The sequence below is a fragment of the Metopolophium dirhodum genome, chromosome 6 (assembly GCF_019925205.1).
Source record: "Metopolophium dirhodum isolate CAU chromosome 6, ASM1992520v1, whole genome shotgun sequence".
Lineage (NCBI taxonomy): Eukaryota > Metazoa > Arthropoda > Insecta > Hemiptera > Aphididae > Metopolophium > Metopolophium dirhodum.
Window position 1 is genome coordinate 9,956,452 of NC_083565.1, and position 20,790 is coordinate 9,977,241.

Consider the following 20,790-nt stretch of genomic DNA (forward strand, 5'->3'; position numbering starts at 1 on the left):
ACCTTACATTCAGACCTAAAAATACTCACCGTTCAAGAAGAAGCCAAAAATTCCTACAAACTCTTCCATGCCCGTCTTAGAAACCACTCTAATCCTCTAACCATTGCTCTAAATTCTGAATCCATTCCCGGAAACCCACCAAGAAGGTTAAAACGTAATTGGAACCGCGGTGACCTTATATAACTCTAATTCTAGCCAGTAAGTGTTACCGCTGGGTGATTACTAAACCATGTCAACCATGCCAATTTGTTATATAAATCATCATACATGCTTATTGTAAAATTTATTTATAGATTGTATGTTTTATAAAATAAAAGTTAAAAAAAAAAAAAAAATAATAACATTTTTCTAACAATACATTTGCTAAAATATAGCCCAATATTATGCACATTCTAAATATTTGTAAAACACTAAAATATTTAAAATCACTGTACTACTTGATTGTAAAATATTTCTGTCTGTAAAAGGCCAGAGCCCGTAAAACCACCGTGCCAAAAAATGATTTATGTCGTAAAAGGCAGAAATATTTTACAATCAAGTAGTACAGCGATTTTAAATATTTTAGTATTTTACAAATATTTAGAATGTGCATATTGTGCTATATTTTAACAAATTTATTGTTAGAAAAATGTTACAATATTAATTGATTACGCTTGGTATATAATACATTATGTAGATTATTTAGTATTTATTTATTTATTTATTGCAAGACTATTTACTGGTAAATGTATACATTTAAAAATGAATACACACCTCAATTGTACAACTTGTATTAGAGCCATTAGAGGTGTTCTTAACATTTGGTATGACTTATACACTAAATTAAAAGAAAAATTAACAATTATAGTAATATTAATAACAGCGAGCAACTAGAGTAGGTATTAGACTATAGGTAATAGCAATTTAAATATTTCAAAACGTTAGTACAGTCGATTCCGTTTAATAGAGACACCGGTTAATAAGGACAACCGCTTAATCGGGACAATTCTAAAATTACAAAAACAAATGTATACTTGTAATGTAAAAGTACGCCGCTTATCTGGGCCGCGAATCCGGATAATTGGGACATTTTTATCGAGTATAATATTAAATATTAATAGATCAACAGTCCGACAATCGCGAACGACTCGCGTAATCGATTTTAGATTAAATTATATACATTTTATCTTATCGTATGTTCAAATGTGATGTGTGTTAAATGTTATTTAGTGCATTAGTCGCGTTTGTCGCGTGCAGTAACGATGTCTCGTATACGTAAAGATTTATCGCTTGCGCAAAAATTAGATATTCTAGACAAAATTAAATTACAGCCACCAGGCTGTAGTACTCGTCGTCTTTCGGAAATTTTAGGAGTATCAAAATCAACAATCGCGCGAATTCAACTACAAGAACAGTTTTTGCGAGAACAAGCTCTTAGCCAAGTGACAACGCGGAAAAGGAAACGAGAGGGTAAAGATGCAGATGTAGACGAGGCACTTACACAATGGTTTACACTGGCTACTAGTCGGGGCGTTCAAGTGTCGGGTCCTATATTAAAAGCTAAATCCGAAGACCTTGCAAGGTAATGACGAATTCAAAGCCACCGACGGTTGGTTATCTAGATGGAAAGTAAGACACGACATAAAATTTAAAAGATCACATGGTGAAAAAGCTAGTGCAAATTCAGAGTATGCCGATGAATGGAAATTTACAAAATTACCACAGATTCTTGCAAAATTTTCTTTCGATGATATTTATAACGCAGATGAAACAGGATTGTACTATCGTGCAACTCCAGATGGTTCTCTGTGTTTTAAACACGAATCGATAGCTGGATCAAAAAAAGCTATGGACAGAATAACTATACTGTGTTGTGTGAACGCAAGTGGGACTGACAAAAAAAAGCTTTTAGTGATAGGAAAAAGTAAAAAACCTCGTTGTTTTCAAAAAATGTCTTTACAAAAATTACCGGTTGAGTATCATGCAAATAAAAACGCATGGATGACTTCGGCCATTTTTACCGATTGGTTGCAACGTTGGGATAGTGAGTTGAACAAAACAAAAAAGGCTATATGTCTCGTCTTAGACAACTGTACTGCCCATCCTAATATATCTTTGAAAAACATCAAGCTTGAGTTTTTACCACCTAATACAACGTCACTAATTCAGCCTTTAGATATGGGTGTTATCCAAAATTTAAAGGTTAAGTATAGAGCAACACTGGTCAATTACATTTTAGAAAAGATTGAAGACAATTTACTTGAATCAAAATCAACAGCAATAGATATCAGTAAAAAAATTAATATCCTACAAGCAATTCAATTTATTTCAGACAGCTGGCGTGATGTAAGTAGTCAGACAATAAAAAATTGTTTTCGAAAGTGAGATTTTTTGGAGGAAAGTTATAACATCGATCAACAGTTGGAACCTAATTCCGAAGAAAATGATAACGTAAGAGTGCTAAATAACGTAGAATTTGAACAACTGGATTCAAATGTACAATGTTATGACCAAAATGAATACGTCGATGATGTAATTATTCAATCCATACAATATCAACATAATTCAGATGAAGACACGGACGAGGAACCAGATCCACCAATCCGACTACAGGAGGCAAAGAAATCTTTGGAAACATTGAGATTATTTTTTCTTCAACAAGGAAATGAAGAAAGCCCGATAAGTGCTTTGGATACTTGTTCGGACTACATTCGTCAACAAACATTAAAATGTAAAAAACAAAGTAATATTCATAATTTTTTTAAATAAGATAAAATAATAAAAAATATATATATGTGTGTACTTTTATAAATATTTAGGTTATACATAATATGTACCTACTATGTTTTTCTTTTTGTATAATTAAAAATTTTCTATAATTGTGTTATTGTAATAACTAATATGTATTTGTAATAATAAAAACATAAAAAATCAGTTTTTCAATAAATGTATATGTTTTTTTTTTCATTTCGGATTATTGGGACAACCGCTTTATTGGGACAAAATAACATGCAACCAATGTGTCCCAATAAAGCGGAATCGACTGTACTTAGATTAGTTTTAGTATGGTATGCTTCAAATAATTATAATTTTTAAAAATATTAATATTTATTTTTAATCTTTAACTAACATAATGTAATAACAGTATTTAATAAACTATTGAAACTAAAAGATTTATTATTTAACTATCTTTGATTAGGTTTATTTAAAAATTCCAAAAATAAGGGTTTCAACAAATTCATAATTAAAGGGAAAATGGAGGTGAGCATACTTGGTGAACCACCCACTATATTATGATAATATTATATTATAACTGATAGTAATCTCTGTAAAATAAAAGCTTCATGCGATTGGGTTTTGATTGAATTGGAATGAGTATGATTTATTACCTAGTGATTTGTTTATATTTTATTATATTACAAATAAATAATTAATTTTTTAATTTTTAGATGTTTTTTTATTGTTATTACTTAAAAATCAGATCTTACAAGTTATCACACGCTCAACTAGAGAAGTTGAACACACAGATATCCCAAAGGAAGTACAAAATTATAGAGCCTTTGATAGTTGTATGTCACTATGAAACGCGTCCCTTTTATTAGTAAAAAAAAATCAGACACATTTACAAAATAAAATTGTCACGTAATAATAGATTTTGGAGCACTTAATCAAGTACTATTGAAGGAATTTCTCTCACTATTAAATAGTACAAAATTATTAGATCAAAAAGGTCAATGTTAACAGATTATAGTGTTGTATTCAAGTGTCTGAATTTGCTCAAGTACATACGAATCATCGCACAAATCAACTACGTTTTAAACTAGTCAGGAACATTATAATTTAAAATCCACAGCTTCGGGGATTAAAATTAGCCTCTGTACCTGTCACTTAATGATTATGATAATATATATAATAGTTATTATACCAAGAAATTAATAATTTATGAATTGAGTATTCAATGTATAACCAAATTAGCACTCTTTCAAATACGTTCTCAGTTTTGATATGACCCACTAAAAAGTGAAAACTATGTTTAGAGAAATATATTTACGAAGAAAACACGCCATGTACGAGTTTATAGGAACGGAAACAGAACATCATGCAATAGAAATAAATTTAGAAACAACTAACAAGTTTCTAACGAGCAATGAAGATTTATAAATATAGAAAAATCTGCCTGGAGAACTTTGTCTGGAGTATGTAATGTCTGTAGTCTGATGACGAATGTCCACATGAAATTAAACCATAAATAAAGAAATGAAAAGTATAATAGTACTATATGTATATACAGGATGATTCACCAAGCAGGCTTACTTCATTTTTTCTTCAAGAATACAGTTTTTCAAATTCTAATTTTTGAAATTTTTAAGTTTACTTAAACACCATATTTAACTATTTCATTTTTTTGTACTTCTAAAAAGAGTGCCCTGTGTGGATACAAACTTGTATTTTTGAAATGAGTACCCCTCTTTTCTACTATAAATTATTTATCAGATAATTTTTCTGAAAACTCCAACTAGTATTTTTTGATTTATTTATCTTTGTGTACCAAGGATAATAAGTCCATGATTATAGGCTATGGTACATTGAAGATCGTAGTAATTAAATTAATTTATCAACTTTTATAATTTTCAAAATTGGTCAACGTATAATAAATAACAGATCCAATATGTCAATATTACAATTATTTTAACTGAAAAACTAATCGTTAAAATTTTGAACTAGGTATATATAATTTTAAAAAAATTATCCACTAAATAATATACAGTAAATGAAGGGTTCCTTTTGGAAATACAAAAGCTTCATGGCAATAGAACACTCCAAGCATCTCAATAGTTTGAAAATATTATGGTGTAAAAATTCCAAAAAATCAGAATTTAAATAAATACAGTATTAAATGAAAAAATAGGGGTAAACATGATTTGGGAATCACACTGTACACTGAAATGTCAAACCACAGTAGTTAGTTAAGGCAGAAATGTCAGAAATAGGAAATTTGACTATTAATGTAAATAACTTATACAACAAGTTTTCAGGAGATAGATATATTATAAATTGTGCAAAATAACCATGTTTTGCATAGTAAGACGAATAGAATTTATAACGAAAACACCTTTGATTACACAAGTCGATATAATATTATATTATCAAGAATTCAAGACCAAGATCAGTATAAATTATAAATCTAAAATAAAGTTATAAAACCAGAATTTTAATGAGAAGTAAAAATTAAAATCATAAACAATAATATACTGAAATAAACTATAACGTAAACAACTTACGATACGTCTACAATTTTAATTTGTACATCATAAATCGATAAACCATACGTGTCACGTGCAAGATTAAGTTATTTAAAAACCCAGTAGCTCAACCTAATAATAGCAAACCAAGGAATAATAGCAATAAACAAAAATATAAATCATAATTTAAAATATGAAAATTCGTGGCTATAATATTATACCTACTCAACACGTAAGACCTTTGTAACAAAACGTTGTTCAGGGGTTATTGAACCTTGTATAGAAGAAATAAGAAAATGTAGGATAAACTTGCAAAGATGACGTAATATTAAATCCAACTAATGAAGTTCAGTAAAAATACAAATAAGTATAATATCTTATACAAAAAATAGGAATACTGCCAATAATAGCATAATTGTCTATAGGAATAACGCCATTTGAATGGCCAAAGTGATCTCATAATAATACAAATTTAAACAAATTATACAACTTTCATTACCTACCTAATTCATTAGACTACATAGAAAAAAGATTAACAACAAAATCGATTTATAACAAACAAAAGAATAAAAACAAAATATAATAACATTGGCCATTGGGGTTGTTATTATTCTCCCCAACAAAGATTTTTTTTTATACGACGTACATGCGTAAAATCATAATAGGCATTATATAATAGCGATTGATCTACAGAAACATCTGTAATTTATGAAAAGGGAAAATGTACAATAGCAGTAAGCTCTCTAAGTTAAACCAATCATTGAATTCTCTAGAAATCAGATTCAGGAATATATTTTGAACTAAATTAATTAGATATTCAATAGTGCATAATAAATAAAAATACAATTTAAATTTAAAAAAATGGTGCCAATAATAACAAAAAATATTTTAACTAAATGTATAATAGGTACTGGATTTTGAAATTCAGTCAATACATACGAAACAATTATATTAATAATGGCCAGCAACACGGAAACACATAGTATAAGATGGGGTAGGTGAAACTGAACACGTCAGTGCTAAAAGAAACTATTTTTATAAATTGTAATGCATTTAAATTAAAAAAGCGGGTAAGTGAATGTCACTCTGCTGTACAGTAGGTTACAAGTGGGTCAACGTATAAATTCATTGTATACGAAAGCAGATTTTGAGCAGAGACGGTTTGTCAGTCTGGATATTTTATATTGTTATTATTTATTATAGCCTGTAAGTTGAATTAATATTTTTAAATTTGTTACAATTTTTTATTCATTTCTATGGAGATAAACAAAACGTTAGAAATTAAAATCCCGTTTTAAGCGGTTTTTCGTAATTTGTCGGTGGTTTTTCCCGTGGAATTAAATAACTATTAAGAAAATCGAAAAATTACCTCTTTAAAGTACCATCCTGATATTCAATTTTCTAAAATATATTTCTTCTAATAGAAATTTTGTATACAGAATAAAAAAAAAAATAAACACCATTGTTAAACCACTAGCTTCCTTGTATCGCCCAGAATCTAAAAGTATACCTACTATGAGTGATATTAAATCTTAATATAAAATAGTTAAATAATTGTTATACGATGTTGTTTATTATTTTTAAATAATTGAATATGATTTTTATACAACTAATAATTCTTATCGGTTAAACCATTTTCGTTTTCTCTATTAAGCTACTTATGGATATTTTGAGAAGTATTTTATAAACCTAAAACATAATTTGTTATAGGTTACAAAAATTTGTATTTTAACGCATCTATTGTTAGTTTAAATATTGTATATATTAATATGCATTACAATACTGTTTACTATTCGTACATAAGCAAGATATACAGTGATGCTAATAATATATCACAAGATATTTAATAATATTTAATAATTTTAATAAAATAAACAGCACTTACGATGTCTATATGGCAGTATAATAGACTATATTATAATATTCAAATTATGACAGGCACTTGTTGCTAGTAACGAACTATCACGTTGTTTATAGTAAATATTTATTTAAGGTTAAATTGTGCGTGCTGTAGCTTGAGAAATATATAAAAAATAATCTTTAGAGAGCATGAGGTTTTATTTATAGATATTATATTTATTGACATTTATATTAACAATTGTAGCCATTGATATAAATTTATTTTAAACATCACATTAACTCATGACAACATTCCATTCATAATACTTTCCATAAAATTGTTCAAAAAATAATAGTATGAAATATAAATTCTACATAATTTATTTTTAATCTAAATACGTCAGAAAAAATATTAAAAGTATAAATAATTATTTATTATTTTTTTTTTAACTACCTAACCAAAAAAAGATAAACTATATTTCATACATATTATATTAGTCTACGAAATATAAAAATCAAATGCGTAGTTGAGGCCCATAGCAACCTAATTGATTTAAAAAGGAAATTCCTACAACATCAGAACTTTACTATTATGACATTTACACATTTAGCACCTCTTATGTTCTGCTTTCTATCACGGACGCCTTTTGAAGTAACTATATCAAATTCACCTAACTTGAAACTTTTATTCATTTTATAAACTACTGAAGGAAAATACTTTCCATTATCTTTTATAGTTCCACGACTGAGATTTTGTTTCCTGCCATTTTATTCATCGTTATTCATTGTATGTACCCATATTTCTAAAAACACTATCAAAATAAAAATCAAAGTCGTTATTGTCATAAAACTTAAAAGGAAGCCAAAGTAGCTGCTTCTCTTTCACTCAACCTATTGCCGGGTCATATATTTACCTTGATAAATATCAAAGTTCAATGAATATCCAGTTTCGAAACACAAGCCGTTTCTTGAACTTTTATACCTCTTTTGATGGAACTTTGTAGTATATATTTTGTTTCAATAAGGAAGTTCTTATTTTACAGATAATAATTATGATTTGTTCTTATTTTCAACTCATTGTATCCTTATAACTTTCTAAGGGGTTGAACAAATATATTTATAATTTTAAATAAGTGAGTATCAAAAATATAATGCAATTTATAATAATATCCATAAAATATTTTTTGCTGACATATCATCATATTACCTATTTGCTAATCCAAAAAACAGAATACAATATAATAATAAATAATAATCAATATACCAATAATTATTATCAGTAAATTGTGAGTTGTTTATTACATTATTTGCATTAAGTGTGCGCGAAAAATAAATATATCTATTTTATTATAAACAATCATTTCTCCTGAAATTGTATTCATTGTTATTCGTTGTAGGTACCAATATTGGTAAAACATCATTAAAATGAAAATCGAAGTCTATGTCGTCATAAGAGAAAGGTAAAGGAACTACTTCTCTTTCACTAAAATTAATGCTAATATGTCACATTGTTTCCCTTAATAAGCTTTGAAGTTTAATAAATAAACACATAGTAGTACCTATAGTAATAATATTATAAAAAAATATTCAATTAGACAGACGGAGTCTATAAAGTAAAACTATGCCAAACAGTTACCTAAATAAAATTGATATGTATTGCAATACGTATTTAAATTTATTGGTTGTTAAGCATAATAATAAGATAAATTCAATAATGCTATATTTAATTTTATAAAACTAAACGGGTTATCTGAAATATAATTGTCAGCTGAAAAATCAGAACTTGTTCACCGGATAAGCGGGACAGAAAAAAACAAAGAAACAACATTCATTTGAATCTTTTTTAAACATTAAAAACATAATTCACTCACACTCTCGTAGTATGATACCAAAATCTATTGTAATAAATAAATGCTGCTTACGAATGTATATGCAAAGATATGCGTGAATATGATAAATAATGCAAAAGAATGCTAAACAAAATACCGCACTTACATCAGAAATATCACTACGGTATGGATTTTGGCAAACGCTTTCGGGTTTTTCAATTAAATAAAAATAATATGCAAATAAATTAAACTCGCAACCCCCATAATAATTATAAAATATTCCCACTGGAAATAACTCATTATGTGTTTGAAAGCATTTATTCTATAAGCAAAACTTTTGAATAAAAAAAAAAAATACCCGTATGTAAATATACGAAACTTTTGTTCCAGGACAAGGCACGCGAGAACAAGAAAAATTATACCCCGAAATTAAACCGTACTACACTTGTGTTTAATATTATTCCGACGGTTCTGGACCAGAACCGCGACGACGGCTAATTGGTGATTGGTCTGATCGTGCCCCGAAGGTATAATATGTGTTATAATAACATAATATAATATACATAAAAGTGGTACGGTTTAATTACTTTAATACCTAGGAACGACTTTAAAAGGTATTATTTCCAAAAGTAGTGAGTATTAAAGTTTTTGAAAATATTGTTTTTTCTTGATTTGAATTCGTTACAAAACGTCTATTTTTAACGTCATAATTCGTTGTTTTTACTTTTTTGTCATATTATATTATAGATTCAATATTCTGATGTACGTATAATAATTTCCGAGTATTTCGATGTATAAAAATAAAATTTCAAAATAGTAGTAATTTAATGAACTAGGTATGTAATTATTTTAAGTTTTTTATACGAGAAGTAGTTGACCAACATCTTGCGGAGGGACATCCTTTTGCCACTCCACACAGTTCATATACACTTTTAAACAAGGCTGGGCATTAACGAGTTAAAAAGTTGAAGTTAAGTTAAAAAATTAATTTTTTTTCAACTTTTTAACTAACTAGTTTTTTATTAACTTAACTGTTAACTTACTAAATTTCTTTCTTAATTAACGTGAAATTAACGAGTTAATTTTTCATTTTAAGAAGTAAGTTAAGTTCATTTATTTTGTTTTTAATTTTATAATATTTCACTATTTTAGTCTATTTCGTTTTCATGTCAAAAAATATGTATCGTAAATTATTTAAAGTTAAAAATTTATATTATTCGAATCTAACTTATATGGAAATACTGTATGATGTATTAACACTATATCCTATAATTTAGTTTTGGGTTGGAAAAATTAAGTACGCTATCGTTGTATAAACAAATTAACTTTTTTTAACTTCATAAAAAGTTAACAAAAAATGTGTATTAACTTTTAACTTAACTGAGTTGACCTATAGAGTTAAATTAACTTTTAACTTTTAACTTTTTGTTATTGGTGCATATTAACTTAACTTGAGTTAAAAAAAATCATTAATTTGCCCAGCCTTGCTTTTAAATACTTATAACTGATTAACTACTCGTTTGAGATTTGATTTTTATATATCGAAGTTCTGGGGAAAAAACTATGCTGCTGCAGGATATGAAATTATGCAAAACAATAAAAAACTTATAAAAAAGTGTATAATATAAAATGTATATAATTTTCATTCAAACATTTTTTTTAACGACTTTATATTATAATCTAAGGAAATATTTTCAAAACAACGGTTTTAGTTTTCATGATATTTTATTGTTTACCAAAAAAATTCACTGTTCCTGTGCCTAGGTACAGATAATATAAGTACCTATTAATCTGTTGCGTCTGGTTAATTATTAAGTAGACGAAAGCTATATAAACAGTGTGTTTGCTGATCAAATCGAAACGGCTGGTGGTGTATAATTTTTCGAACTTAAAGACAACTTAATAATAACAACAGCATTTTTAGTCATAAATATTGCGCTAACGATAGTCGTTTATACATAAGTAATAATATTATGTATAGGTACGACATTTTGTATAATATTATGTAGTATTCTTTGGGCATCTTTTATGTAATTTCAATAGTGTATTTAATCACTGAATACTCGTAGACAATAATATGTTTATTTTAATATCTAAGGTTTCACCAAAAAAAACATATTTTACAAAAAAAAATATAATATAATATATAATATGATTTAACCCTTTATAGGGCATAAGACGCTTTTGCTTTGTTTGAGCCCAAATTTGTTTTCCAGGCTCATATTTTAATTTTTTAAACCCTGATTATTGAATCATCAAATGCGCTATATTATTGTGTTAATAATATATATTTCACCCACTAATCAAGAACGATTCGTAAATCCCGAGATTATTGTTGGTAATGAACGGTTATATGGCGTAAAAGTTGCCGTGCTTGTTGAACCATTTAATTTAAATTAAGGCTTCGAGAACAATCTTGGCGTGGTTCGAGAGTAACGACAAAAATGATGGCATTAGAATATTATAATTATTCGGGACTGTAATTTATTTTAATTCTTAATGGCACTACTACGTCTCCGTGTTCATTAAATAACCTCAATCTAACCGACTGCCATCGGTATCGAAACATTTCGTTAAGACATTTAATTCGTTTTTTTTCCATACTTAAATATTTTGCTCTCATTGGTAGGTAGGTAAGTACGTGCTCATCAAACGAAAATAATCCTCATTTGCGTTTCGTCATAACTATTACGATTACTTCAGGGATCTGCGCGGTCGAGGGCGGGAGTGTCAGTTTTAATTAACTGAAATGCTCAAAAGTGGAAATATCGCATATTTTTTTTTATTCTCGTACCTATACGATACGGCGTAATAATAAATTAATATAGGCGGTAGTTATTATATAAAAAAATAATGATGTTGATAGCAAACGATTTCAAGAAACGTAACGGAATCGTATAGTCATACAGTCGAGTATATTATATAGGATAACGACAGCGGCTAAACAGGTTCTATTTAATACCGCTGTCGTAGCCCGTAGGTATTCGGACGAAATGTCATAGTCTAAATGCACGGATGACGGACAAACGGAAAATCGAGTAAAATAATATAATCCCTTGCAAATGACCTGTACTCTTATATTTACGTACATTGTTGTTATTGTAGTTGTTGTTACTATCGTCAATCGTCGTCACTGTAACATCGCGTGCAATATTGTATAGGCATAATACTATTATTATCGTTTGGCGTACCTACTCACGCGGATGAGTGCGTTTCGATTAAATTGCGCCGCGAGTAAAAGACGGTCTTAATAATATTTTGGGTTTTGGTGAATTTCCGTGTCACGTCGACGCCGGGGCGGCCTCTGTTTTGCCTATCCGCCGAGCGCTCCAAACACACGAAATTGCCTTTAATCTCGCGACACTTCACTGGCGCCCCCCAGGTTCACTTCAAACACGAACAACACGGTTTCGGGTCGACGGCCAGTAATCGCCCAAAACCGAATGAGTTGTGCGAGGAAAACTGACTTACTACGAACGACTTTTTTTCTTTTTTTTTTGTTTAAATTTACGTATGTCATGATACAATAATTATTATAGTGGCTTATAATAGGTAATTATTATTAGGCATGAAATCATAAAAAAATATTAATACCAATGTAAATTAGGTAATTATAAAATATTTGGAAATAGAATCTGAGAATTCGTGTGCAATTGTTTATCATTGAATTCAAATGTAACACGTCCATTACAGTGACATAATATGCTCGATGACGTCGTAGCAAGCAGATGCCTTGACGTAAAAAAATATATCCGTTAATTTATAGTAAAGTGGTAAAAATAGTAAAATAGAATCTAAAATTGAATAATAAAATATCTTAGAGCCATCTTCTTTATTAGTAAATACGATTGTTATTTCTATTGTTGTATACTTGACAAAATTAGTTCTTTCTAAAAGTAACACTAAATAACTACAAATGGATCTATTCTTCTGGATCAGTACATACCTATAATGAATATTTAATTATTCGCATAATACAATTAATAAATAATTTAAATTAAATTATAAAAACTAACACAGCATATTACCTATATTTTTATTGTTCGAAAGTCAAAACATTTATATTTATTTACGTTTAAGTTTTAACTATTGCCTGAAGTGTCGAGAAAATATAAAATGATTAGTATAATAAATTAATTGTATTGGTATTTCTTATCAATTGATAATAAATATATCTATTTACAATTCGGGATAGGCGTTTTTGATTGAATTTTCTTAGATGGGGTACACAAAATTTTTTTGGGGTAAAAATAATTTACTGGTAAAAGAAGAGTTGGTAAAATTTTAAGTACATTTGTTTACAGATAAAAATTACATGATAATAATTTTACAGCACTCACATCTCTACTTAAAACCAATACATCTATGTCAGATTTTAATATTATTTTTGTAATAAAATACTACATATTTTTATATTAATCTAATAATAGTTACACATTTCTAATAATAGTAAATACATTTTAAAATTAACGTCAACTCGAAAATAAATGATAATAATAATATATTATATTATATGTATTCAACAATATATTTTTTACTGTTTAACCTAAAAAAGAAAATTACCTAGAAATATGTTATACGTGTTAAATTAATTGAACGCAGTTTTTATTGCAAAAATAATATTAAAATCTTGTACAGATATTGTCAGATGGGCGTATAAAAAGTGTGTTATAATTTATAATAATATGCATTATTTTTAGAACAATATATTATTATGTATACTTTCGGATATTGAATGTTTGATACCAAATCATTAAGTTAATGCATTTTTATAATGCGTTTTAATAATTTTTTATGACGTAGAAACAAAAAAATATATCAAGTAAAGAGAAAATTAAATCGAAAAAAAATGAAAACAATTTGACGAGGGAACGTGGTCTGCCTACGGCTCCTCAGAGCGACAGAGCCTATACATTACTATATTATTGGATATGAATGTGTGATAATTTGATGTGTGCATTTTAAATGCGTTTTAATGATTTTTTACAATGTAGAAATAAAATAATATAAGTAAAGAAAAAAAAAAATGCGAAAAAAATGCAAAAAGGCTCTGGGGAGATTCGAACTCCCGATCTCCTGTTTACTAGACAGGCGCTTTAACCAACTAAGCCACAGCGCCGTTGGCGTCAATCGTGAAAATCGAGTATATTTAACCTATGTGTTTATAAAATATAGTTTTTATAATTTTATGCTCGGCAAGTTAATATTTAACTACATTAGTTAGTAAAAACCATGGATAATATAATTCTCATATTATTATCTATGGTAAAAACGTATTTAAGTATCTACTATCTATACTAGTAATGTAGACATATAATGATAATATATTATACCTATATTATATTAAAATCAATTAATGGTAAGTGTTAACCACGGTTATCTACTATAGTACTATAGCAGATAACCGTGGTGTTAACTTATAATCCGTCGGAACAATTTGTTAGGTAATTTATTTAATTAATTGTACATCGCATAGAGCCCTGGGTAGTGAGCATGCATATTATATTAAATTATGTCTGTGCAAGCGTTGTGTCGAGTACCAGATTTCTTTTTTGCCAAACAATTTTGGATTTATTCGATACTGCGCTAACATTATTGTGGCGTAAAATAAAATGTACCGACAGGGCAATTCCCCGAGCATGCAAAATTATTATTATTTTTTTTTTTTTTTAATAATGTAGGCACCTAGTTATTCAAAATCAGATGTTTGGAATTTTTAAATAATATTCTTAAAGGTCATACACTCATACGGGTATTTGAACTATTTGAGATTTTTTTGTACTATTGAAGGAGTGTCTCGTACGGCCGTAGGTACTCTTGTGGTGACATGAACCTCTGTATATCAAATGAGACTTAAATTCAGTAGATAGTTATTTTTAAATTGTAGATGGAGGTATCTAAATCATAATTAAACAAGTAAATTCTGTGTGAAAAAATTCTTACTTTAAACGTTAAGAAACAAATATTTTCGATATTTTTTAATTGGTAGATATACAAAAATATTAAATAATTAACAGGATACTTGTATTAAATTTTAAAACTTTTTGATCAAGGGAAAATATTTTTATCGTCATTTATAGAAAAAAAAAACAAAAAAAATGGATAATTTCGAGTGTCTATAAATAGGTAGCTAAAAAAGTGTCAAAATATTTTGAAAATTTTATCAATTGATCACTGAATGATAACATTTGTAATAATTTCAAGTATCTACGATTATTCGTTTTTGAGTTACACCAATATGAAACAAATACATTTCGTCAACGTTTCGTCAAACCAAGCAGGTTTGCGTATAAATTCCCAATTTTTTCGTCTGTTTTTCATGGCTATTGTGAAAAATACTGGGAACTTTCAATTTCCCAAAAGAACCAACGAGAAAAATTTACCCACTTTAAATCTGGTATACATGGCCTCAAAGGTACATAAAAAAAAATTAAATTAAAAAAAAATCACAAATCGTTGTAAAATTAATAAATTTATCGCTCAGCTCAGTAATCTGAAATTGGGTGCTTGGTGAATTACTCTGTACCTATATTGTACTATATATCATATGTTTTCGGTCGTAAAAGCTTTGAAAAAAATACTATATTTGTATCTATTACGTCAATCACTGTTGTTGACCAATTAATACCGCTTTGGTACATAGTGTTCTCTGTTATTTTTCTCCAAAAGTGATAATTACTTCAATGTGCGCCGGTACGGCTACATACATATTATTTTAAAAATTAAAACACTGATTGGAACTTGGGAGTATCAAAGGTTTTCATGTCAACTTATAACGTCAAATGAAAGTTATAATATAATTTGTAATGACTTTATTAAATACATATAATAATATTTACGTCATAATATAATTGCATACCGACCATGTTGTCCTTTTATCAACTCGGATTATTATTTTATTTATCTATCCGGCAGTGACCCTTGTTTTTATGAATGGGGCCTCTCGGTCAATATAACGACCACATTTTTGTTTGAGACGTCTCGTTGGGTTTCCGATTTTCAGAATGAAAATCCTTCTCAGATTTAACAAGGTAACATAAATAATAATATTTATTTTGGATTATAATTCAGATTTCTTACCTATTATAACCAGTGTTTGTCAAGTTCCTTATAAAAAGGAATTCGTTCCGTTCCTTGTTCCTTTTTTAAAAAAAAGAATTCGTTCCTTTGTCGTTCCTTTGGAAAAAGAACTAGTTCCTTTTTTAGTTCCAGATAAAATTAAAATTCTTATTTAACCATCAATTTTTTTTTTAAACAGATATATTTAGGTACTTTAATTTTTAATTATACTTATACCTACATACCTTCAAGTAAATTTATAATTTACTATTAAGTTTAAGAAAATAATACTGACTGCAGTTTTTTTTTTTATACGGTTATAACTACTGTAGTACTGTATAACAAATGCAAATCACAATTCACTTCAAGTCTTCACATTATTCACAATATGAAAATGAAACACTGATACCGGCTGTCGACTCTCGACTATACGATTATTTGACTTTTCAGACATTTGGGGTTTTCGGTATAATCAAATGACGTATTTTAGTAATCTATTTTGAGATTTTCTTCAAAATTAAATTGCTGGCCAACGTATGTCAACTATCATATCATTTATTGTTGTTATAAATAATTATCATTAAAATAATATTGTAACGTCATATTAATATGGTAATATATTATTATACATTTTAGCTGTAGGTAAGTACTAGGACTAGGTATTACAATAGTCCCGACCCGCATCGTAATTCATAAATGATTTTATTGTTCAGTCTTCGGTGTTCATGCTATTTTATTTTCCGTCGACGCAACGACAAGGATTTACATTTTATATCGTAATAATGTAATATAATAGTATATTATACCCATTTCTATATATTAAATTATAACTTATGAGTTATGACTTATGAGAAATATTAATAAAGTTACTAATGACCATTAAGTAATGAGTACCCTGTACCAGAATACCTACCTAATGATTAAGGACTAACACGGTGAAGTTTGATACTCGGATACTCGATAACGATCATAATATTGGAAATATACACACTAAGAAAAAAAATATTTCAATTTCAATTATTTATATATCTGTGTAAATTGGAACTTGAAAGGAACGAAAAATTTCGTTCTTTTTCCTTGAAAAAAAGAACTCGTTCATTTTCTCGTTCTTTTTTTATAAAAAGGAATTCGTTCAACGTGCCGTTCCTTAAAAAGGAATTCGTTCCAGGAATCCGTTCCTTTTGGAACTCGTTCCTTCCAAACACTGATTATAACTATATCTTTTTATCGGAAGTGGCATACAGCACTCTGCATTCGTATTTCGTAGTGCGTATCGAAAACTCAAATGTTCCTAGTTCCACGAATATAACGACGACTAGAAACACATTTTGCGGATAAACATTCACAATTCCGGTGCTAATGTTGCAGTTTTCACCAACACGCGCGTTGATAATTGTGGATAAACAATGTTAATGCATGACTAAATTGTTGTTGTTAATAGTTCGGGGCCGCCCGTTTAGCGGTTGACGAGAATAAACAATATAATATATCTCATAATTTTTGCCGTAAAGTGGAATATTCTGTTATGACTAACTTCTACAATCGATGTTGGCAATAAATCGTATTTTATTAACTAATACATTTGTTGAAGCATGCAGGTACTTACCTGATTATACTTATAAATAACTTTATCACGGGTACTAGGTATATTGAATTTTATCATATTTTAATGGTTTTGAATTATTAAAACAGTACACTTATTATAATAATAAAATTAGAATTTCGTTAATTAACATTTAAAAAAAAACTGATTTACTTTTAAATAATGCAAGATGGGGTTAGCTTTTTTTTAATTGTAAAACATTTTTAATTTCCAGGAGATGTTTTTAAGAATAAATTATTTATTTATTTTTTACTTAGATCTATTTAAATTATACTATTATTCTAGCTCATTATACCTATACCTATGTATATTTTATAAAGCTTAGAATTTCCCTTTTTCTTATCTTTATAAAAATACATTAATACAATATTGTTCTAAGGACTTTTACAAATGTTTAATCAGATATGAACGGTCGGTTTTCTTACACACAATTGTCATTTTTCTAAAAGGTTCGCGTTTCAGCCATTAAAATTAACCCTATTTTATGTTTTTGTTCAAATTTTTTGTTTTATAAAAAAGCTTTGAAGCGTATCAATTATAAAGGTACAACCGGACACCGCACAAGTGTGGTTCAATAGATGTTGGAAAATCGTTTTTATACGTTCACCTGGTGTATAATATAATATAATATTTAAAGTAGGATTATGCTCACGGAGGTAATTAGATTTAATTCTTTGACAAATTAATTAGTTTTTATTACAGTTTCTTTATTTATGAACATAATTGCATTGCTTGGTTGAAATTGACATTTTTTATAATATAATTGTTTAAAAAGTACAGCTGGCATACACATTTGCTTGTGCAAAACTTAACTAATGCGCCTATATAAATATATTATTTATATATATATTATATTATAATAAGAGGACGCTACACGGTCATTTGTAGTATAAGTCTTACAAATGCATTTAGCTCCGTTATTTTAAAAATTAGAGTGAAACGACTTATTATGAAACTTGATTGTGAGAACTTTATTTGTGTTAGTATGTGGGCAATATGGGCTTTTTACGATAGCTACATTTTTTTAACAAGTGATGCGTATTTAATATAGCATAAAATGCCCATAATTCACTTAAAAACTGAAGTATCGTAAAAAACCCGAAAAACAAACACAGATAATGTTCTTACTATCAAGTTTTATAATAGGTCGATTCACTGTAGTTTGTAAACTAACGGAGTTAAACGTTATCCGCTGAGGGTAAATTTGCTATGTTGCCTACTTGTTCAACGGAGACTACAAATATTTGTGTACCGCTCTCTTAACCATATTTAACCATCACATATACATCATGGGTTTATTTAAAAAATGTTCTTCTTCGGTATGGACTAAGTTTGCAGTGGTCCCCGGTGTACTAAACAGTAGGTATCGAGTGTACCTCGTCTTTGAGTACCTAGGTTATAAAATTTCAATAATATTCAGCTCAAAAAAATGTTTTTATTCCAACATATTAATATATTTGTAAGGTTTTGATAGTTGGATTTCACTGCTGACATTATGAACTCAAAACTATTAAAATTAATTTATGTATTTTTCTGTGTTTCAGCCATCTGACTTCACTCACTGCAGCAAGTAGGCCAATTTTTCACAATGGCCGATAATACGACAAGAATCCAAAACAAAATAAAACAAAGATTTACTCGTATGTAAATTGAAATATTAGTGTGATTAATCATTTACCGGAAGCCCAAAGGACTTCCAACTAGTTCGCGTATCTGACAACTTTACTGCTGAAGGAAGCTGCGATGATACGGGCACTCCAGGAAACACCTGTTACCGAAGTTCAAATAAATTTTTTAAAAAAAACTTTGAAATATAAGTTTATTGTGTAACACAATAAAGTCGTTCCCAATAATATTGAAATATCCATACCGGAAGTAATTTGGGCTTCCGTTGTCTACGCATCAAACCATATATTATATAGGTACACGTAATACTGTACATGTGACTGGACGAAGAGCATAATTAGTGCAGTGGAAGGCAGTGAACCACAAACTCCGGAATCGTATCCTACCAAAAAATGTACAGAGCGTCCAAAAGAACAAACATCAATCAAATATTAGAAATTAAAAACATTAAGTCACGTTAATATGCTTTAATTATCATAGTATAATATCTTTGTTCTATTTGTATAACATTTGACAACGTATTTATTGGACGGCCTGTACATATTATAATAAATTTATATATACACAAAAGTGAATGTCCTAACCGAACTTTGGCCAGGCGATACTAAGACAACTATATGACCTGACGTCCCGACTCCAAACAAATAGTGCATAAGTTTGGTACGTTGATATAAATACCCGTCCAGTAAAGAGCAAACATCGACCAAATATTTAAAATTTAAATCTTCAAGTCACGTTATTATTAAATTATCATCTTGTATCTTCAATTCTTCATATTTTCTATATGCTAATATAATAATATAATATATTCTTCATTATATTTATATAACGTTTGGCCATGTTCTCTATTGTGCGTCCTGTACATAATATAATATATTTGATAAAAGTGAAGTCCTCATAGCAAAACTTTAAACTGTGGTCAGGAGGTACCAAACAAACTATATACGACCTGACAAATAGTGCATAAGTGCGTCGAGATAACAACGAAAACCCACTCGATCTGTTGAACGTATAAAATGTAATTGCAAGGCATCCAGCAAAGAGCAAACATTGACAAAATATTTGAAATTTAAATCTTCAAGTCGCGTTAGTATTAAATTATCATCATGTATCTTCATTTTTCATTATCTTTGTATAACGTTTGGCCATGTCTCTTTTGGGCGACCTGTACACATTATAATATTTATTATTTATGTACAAAAGAGGATTTCCTACCAAAACTTTTCTCGGGTGGTACTAAACAAACTATACGACCTGACATCTTCCCGAATAGTGCATAAGTACGCTGAACAAAGAATCACTTGCACAATTGAACCTATAAAAAGTATGTGTGGGGCATCCAATAAAGAGCAAACCTCGACCAAATATTTGAAATTTAAATCTTCAAGTCCTGTTATTCTTCTTCTTCTTCTTCTTCTTCTTTTGGCTTTACAATTCTTTAAGAATTTTGGCCGCCACCGTCACCGTTCTCCAATAATCACGATCCTGAACTCCATCTTCCCAATTTGTCACTTCCAATGTTTCTAAGTCCTTCCTTATTCCATCCATCCATCGCTTTCTAGGCCTCCCTCTTGGTCTTTTCCCTGTCGGTTGCCACTCCATTACTGCTCTC

The 20,790-nt window shown here is 28.7% G+C and overlaps 1 protein-coding gene and 1 non-coding gene across 2 annotated transcripts; one reads left to right on the plus strand and one right to left on the minus strand.

Annotated features, from left to right (window-relative positions):
- Positions 1-1,241: 1,241 nt before the first annotated feature.
- On the plus strand, positions 1,242-19,104 carry LOC132946707 (tigger transposable element-derived protein 6-like). Its single transcript, XM_061016764.1, has 4 exons — positions 1,242-1,561; positions 1,635-2,325; positions 2,401-2,710; positions 19,097-19,104. Exons 1-4 carry the CDS (start codon positions 1,242-1,244, stop codon positions 19,102-19,104), a joined length of 1,329 nt encoding a protein of 442 aa, XP_060872747.1.
- Positions 13,936-14,009, minus strand: Trnat-agu (transfer RNA threonine (anticodon AGU)). The gene has a single exon. It is a non-coding gene; the product is annotated as a tRNA-Thr (tRNA).
- Positions 19,105-20,790: the final 1,686 nt, after the last annotated feature.